The sequence below is a fragment of the Haemaphysalis longicornis genome, unplaced genomic scaffold (genome assembly GCF_048455015.1).
Source record: "Haemaphysalis longicornis isolate Haplotype H1 unplaced genomic scaffold, Haemaphysalis longicornis Haplotype H1 scaffold_1, whole genome shotgun sequence".
In the NCBI taxonomy this organism is placed as follows: Eukaryota; Metazoa; Arthropoda; class Arachnida; order Ixodida; family Ixodidae; genus Haemaphysalis; species Haemaphysalis longicornis.
This window is the reverse complement of record NW_027526203.1, coordinates 213,248,888-213,254,832: the sequence shown is the minus strand read 5'-3', so window position 1 is coordinate 213,254,832 and position 5,945 is coordinate 213,248,888. Positions and strand designations below refer to the sequence as shown.

Sequence of the window (5,945 nt, the reverse complement as noted above, 5' to 3'; positions counted from 1 at the left end):
GGCTTGGCTGCGGTACCGCTGTGAGCAAGGCTTGCGAAGTGCGCACTTCACGTTTCCGCGCAGGTATTGCCATCTCTCGACCGGTCGGCGCACCGCCCGCCGCGCGCCGCGGGGGGCCGGTCAGCGTATACGCTTGCATCGCGGCAGATATCTGATCGCCGCTTTTAAAATAAGCCCTGATAACAATCCCAAGCACAATTTTTCACCACACTAACACCTACTTTCTCGCATGTGGAACTTCATTTTAACGATCAGATTGATTCAGAAGAGCAGCGACAAGCGGTTGCTACCGTCTTGCTACCGTGGTCTGCGCCGGATCGAGCCGCTGAGTGTCCGAGCTGGCAGGCGCGGCCGGCGTGTGCGCGAACTGTTTCCGAAGGCAGGAAACGCTTCACGATTGCCTGCTTTATCCATTTTTTGCGATTAAACGCGCGGGATCTACAAATTCAGCTCAGCGATAGTCGTAGTTGACCATGGAGCAAAAACGGTGGGCGGAGCGACGCCGACGACGCATCGCATGCACGCATCGGGTCATGTGTCTCAAATTCACGCGTACGACTAGTCGTGGTGACAGTCGTAACGATCAGTCGCATGCGAATCGAGTGTACAAATCGTACATGTGTCCAGCGCTTTAGTGTGAACCGCGTGCAATCCGTAGCAGACGATGCAGCGAACGTCCCTGACGTCACGGAGACCATGACGTCACGGTCCGACGTCACGGAGACCGTGACGTCAGGCAGTCCGCTTGCAGGCTCTCCTTCGAACGGCCATTTTCCCGCGCGGCGACCGAATTTGAAAGTGGTTGCAATAAACGTGCTATAATTAATTATATGTTGGTGGCTGACGCCTTTCGGTTCGATTTTCGTAATTACTGGGACCATAGGTATTCTTTACAGCATAAAAACTGAAAGCGAGAAATTTCGTGTCAGTACTCCTTTAAGCTTAGCGGGCGTCGGGCATGACTGCTGCCTTCGGGAGGTCGGATTTGCAGTGTAAAAACGGTCAAATACGGCAATTGAGGTTCGAAAATGATCCACGAGACTTGCCGAATAGTGTGAACTGAACGGTTCAGGTCACAGCGTCGATGACCTGGTAGGAAGAGCGTAGATTCTGCAGCTTGGTGTTGTGCCGTCTTTCCAAGCCGAGGACGATGATGATGATCCCTCTACAAGATGATTTGCCCTACGCGGCTGTGCCGTCGGAAGATGACGAAAGGGATGACGACGATTGCTACTGAATAAAACACTGTACTTCTTCGCTTTATAATGCCGTTCAAAACGGCTTTGCGCTTCTGGGGTCCGGCTGCTCTTTCTCTCCTGGGATCCGCTTTCAGTGTGGGGAGAAGCTATAGGTCGACCGTCTAGCTCTGCTGTTGTTCCAGCCTTGCAGAAGGTACGCCAATTTTTTTTCAAACGTCCAGCTTTGCATGCTCACAGCCACTGGGCTGTATAAGAAATGGTTGTATAACAAAGAAAAAAACAGTGGCTACGGCGTTGTGCTGCTGAGCACACGGACGCGGGTTCGATTCCCGGCCGCGACGGCCGCTTTTCTGATGGAGGCGAAAATCGCAAATGCCCGTGTGTTCGAGATTTCGGCGCACGTTAACGATCCCCAGGTGGTCAAAATTAATCCGGAGCCCTCCACTACGGCGCGCCTCATCGCCTGTGCAGCGTCGGCGCGTTAAGCCCTACAATCCATCCAACGAAGAAATGAAATTTCCTCGTGGTATACCATAGTTTGTCCACACGCATTTCTGAGTAGTAAAGAATGAATTTTACCGAATCCTACATTTTTTTGTCATATTGACCGCTGTAACTGTTTGCTCACCGCGTCAGCGAAGTTTTTTTTTTTTTTTTTTGCCTCAATTTAATGCGAAAACTGCCACCCTCAATGATCAGGAAATCCGACGTTCGGAGACAGCGCCGTGAAACGGCTCCTAAAATGGGTGACAGGGCAAAGAGAATAAACGGAAAACAATTCAGTAGAAAATAAGATTATGGTCGACTCAGTGAGAATCGAACCCAGGTTCTCCGCGGAATGGGAGACCAGAGCGCATCCCCGATGCAGCATTAGCTCCTTGGCGTTACGCGTGACTGCATAGCGAGTGCACATTTTTTGCGGCCTTCGACTTGGACAACGCCGACAACATGTACTCGCAGTTCGCCGTGCAATGAGTTTGACGTTGCTTAGCACGTCATTAGATTCGATGTTAAGGTAACCATACGTTAATTATGAACAGACTCCAGGCCCTCAACGGAGTTATGAGGCAAGGACCTTATTATGCCCTTGCTGCGGAAGTACTCGAAGTATGCTCCTTGACATTGCAACAAGGACATGTCCTCACCATTCAGTGGGTACCAGGCCATTGCGGCTAGCTGGTAACGATTGGGCTGACGAGGAGGCAAAGAAGGTTTCTGCAAATGCAGATGTTGTACGTCTGCCCTTCGCAAGGACGGACACGACCGCCCTTCTATCTACCATTCTCCGCCTCGCCTCGGCGAGTCACTGGTCCAACCCTGACAATCGTCTAGAAGATTACATCATCTGGACCCCGACTGCAAGTTTCGGTTACCTCCTGGCAATCAGCGAAACCACGCCACGCTGTTTCATCGACTACGGCTTGGCGTAGCCTTTACCCGTCGCTACAAGCACCTCATCGGCGTTACGAGTGACCCCGATTGTGAAACATGCCGTGTACCAGAGACTATTTCGCATGTTATCTGCCACTGTCCATGCTACGCGCATCCTCGAAAACAATTAGCGAGAACATTTGCCCGTTTCCGTTTGGACTGTCGTGTGGTGTCGGAGGAAGTACTGCTGGGACATTGGCCAGACGCGCAGCGTTCCTACAAGGCATTTAAAGCTGTGCTGACATTTCTGCGCAGCAGCGGCCTCTCAGCGATATTGTAGTTGAGGCCCGTCCGGCTAAACTTTAACACATGTACAGTATAAGTATAGGCATCTTCTGTACATAGCCATTTATTCATTTCTCCGCCATCCTCATCTCTCTCGTCCTCTATCCACGCTCTTTCCTCTCCTTTCCCTTCCCACACAGAATAGCTGGCCAGATACACTACCATCAGGCCGACCTTTCTGTGTTTTTTTTTTTTTTCATTTCAATAAAATTCCTCTCTCTATTCCTGACGGCACACGTACTCAGGTGGATTGGCCGGGATTCGCCACGGGCTCAGGTGTCCTCAAACGAAGGATCGTGCGCGCTGCTACGCGGCGCCTGGGCGTGCTCATTGGCTGCATCGAGCTCTGCTAGGCAACAGTCTACAGTGGGCCAGGCCTATCGGTGCGGCAAACCGTTAACATCGTCAACGGTGGCCTCAACCTCGGCAGTCGCGAAGCGTGCACATGGCCGCCCACAGCCGCAGAGCCCGAAAGGGAGCGGAAGAACGAAAGCGGCGAAATCCATCCTCGCACTGCTTGAAAATAAACGCAGTCTATAATTCCAAGCAACACAGCCAGTTGATTACGGAGCAAAACCACCATGATAACCCGCACCAATGCAATCCAAAAACTCTTTAACGTACATTTCAGCAAAACTCGAAAACATTGCAGGCACCTAAAAAATCGACGCAGCACTCAGCGGCGTTCGATTCCATTTTTTTTTCTCTTTCACTACTCATAAGAAATGCTTACTTCTCCTTTATTTTATTTTTACTTCCTGTGATTTTTATTAATCCTTCTGGCGCGCGCCCTCTGACAAACAAGGCTCGGTGAAGAAGAAGGAACAGAGAACGATCGCGTGCACCTCCACGACAGCGCATGATCACGTGACTCACTCACACAGATCAGCCGAGGCCGGCCACGAAAGATGCATACACAGGACGCAGAATGCTGGTCTTTTTAGACGCAGGATCAGTGCCACCGGCGTATTTGGATTCCAAGCGCAGTTCAGAGCCAAACGATTGACCGGAGATAAGGGAATTTACCACGCAATGGAACACCAAACGTTCGACGCATCACATTTCGTCGCAGTGCCGCCAGTCCGGCAGCCGCCGCAGCTGGAAGGAACGCTCTCTTCCCGCAGGGACTGCGTTCGCCTACGCGGGCTACCATCCGAGGCAGATGTTTTCACCATCATCAAGTTCTTGGGTGAGCACGCGTCCGATGTAGTGATCGGGGGTGTGCACATGATTTGCCATGCCGACGGTCGGCCCTCCGGTCAGGCGTTCGTTCAGATGGATGACGAGGACTCGGCATTTGCGGCCTCCCTGCATCTCCATGGCCGCTACATCATGGGGGGAACGGGGCCATGTTACATCAAGGTGTTGCAGTGCTCCGCGGAAGACATAAGCAACATGGGTGCCGTGTCCTTGGAGACGCTCCTGGTTGGCGGAACGGATGTAACTCCCTCGGAGCCCAGCGGCCAGTCCGGTGAACCTGGCGGACTGGTGGTGCATCCCGAAACGGCCGCCCCACTGCTGTCGGCGTCTCCAGCGGCGTTCCCGGCCGTTGCGAACTGCCCTGATGGCCGCGAACTGTCGCTGGTGGATATGTGCGCCCATATGGCGCTGTTGAGTGGCCTGCCGTACTGCACCACGGTTCATGACATCTTGGCACTGTTCCCGGACATCCCCGAGCTCACGACCAACTATGTGGAACTCCGGTTGGACTCTTTCGGCCTCCCAATAGGAGAAGCGCTCGTGACCTTCCCGAGTGGCACGGCGGTTGAGCCTATCATCAATGTGCTTCATCGCCACAACATTAGCGTCGAGCTTTTGATTCTCTGAAAAGCTCGTGGTCCGCAACACCGACTGCGCAGCCAGTTCCCATTCGTGAGGACTCTCGTTACCCGTTTTATGAAAAGCCAAGTGTGTCTCGGTGTCGGCAGCAACCCTTGCACGACTTGAGCGATGCCCAAACTGTCCGTCCTGTTGTCCAGACTGCGTGTTCTGCACTTGTTGTTTGCTTTGTGTTATGCCTCCCTTATCCGTATATTTCGTCATTTCTTTCATATTACTGTCTGTTTTGTTAAATCGTTTATGGTTCCTTCCCTCAGTGTTTCGGTATCGCTTGCATTACTTGCCGTTTAGCTATTCATTCTACCTGCGTGTCGAAATGCCGGTCCAAGATTTCAGTGGCCCCCCTTTGTTGCCTTTTTTAGTCAGACACCCACTTCGCCTTCTCTGGTATAGAATTGAGATTTATACCCCCTTTTCAGCAGTATGTTTGTGCTTTGGTGGAAAGCTTTCAAATGGGCAATAGAAATAAAAAGAAAAGCCACCTAGCCGTAGTTCTGCGGCCAGAAATTTGTCCGAGTGATTTTCTGCACGGCGGCGATAAATCGGTAAGGTTTTTCGTATTGTGTATGAATGAATCCAAGCAAACATTTGTATTTCTGTACGTAGGGACTGCACAGAGACACTCCCATTTTTTCTTGCATTAATTAGGTCGGTGGCGTCGACAGGTCCAATGAACGCTGAAACGTCGCATATATGAGCCGCATTTACGCGAAGCTTATATGGCTGGTATTCGAGTATAAATTTCGCATCTGCGAAAAAAAATCTCCCGAGGCTGCGCGGTTTTCTTTCGAAGGGTATGCTCGTCGATATACATCTTACCAACTGGCCAGCCTTTCGCAAGGACGACTCAGACCTCCCACCCATCGGCGAAAACCTGGAAGATTGGACCCAAGCCCTTGAGCAACGGGTCGGGAAACACACCCAACTCATTGCCCTCACGGAAGACATACCTGCGGTAGACCCCCACCTTACGCATATTTGGGATGCTCGGCGGAGCCTCACAAAGCGGTGGAAACGCCAAAAACACAATCGAACCCTAAAAAAGCGCATTGCCATTTTAACCCAGAAAGCCCAGACATATGCAGCCCAACTCCAAACCCAGAACTGGCACGATTTTTGTAACCAACTGCAAGGAACCCTACACACTAAGAAAACGTGGCACTTACTGCGATCTCTCCTGGACAATATATC

At 51.7% G+C, this 5,945-nt stretch overlaps 1 protein-coding gene across 1 annotated transcript; it reads left to right on the top strand.

Annotated features, from left to right (window-relative positions):
- The first annotated feature begins 3,947 nt into the window (after nucleotides 1–3,947).
- On the top strand, nucleotides 3,948–4,742 carry LOC144157148 (RNA-binding protein sym-2-like). Its single transcript, XM_077688408.1, has one exon. It carries the CDS (start codon nucleotides 3,948–3,950, stop codon nucleotides 4,740–4,742), a length of 795 nt encoding a protein of 264 aa, XP_077544534.1.
- The last annotated feature ends 1,203 nt before the right edge of the window (nucleotides 4,743–5,945 follow it).

Coding starts and splice junctions, on each gene's coding strand:
- LOC144157148 (XM_077688408.1), top strand. CDS start 3,948: ATGGAACACCAAACGTTCGACGCATCACATTTCGTCGCAGTGCCGCCA.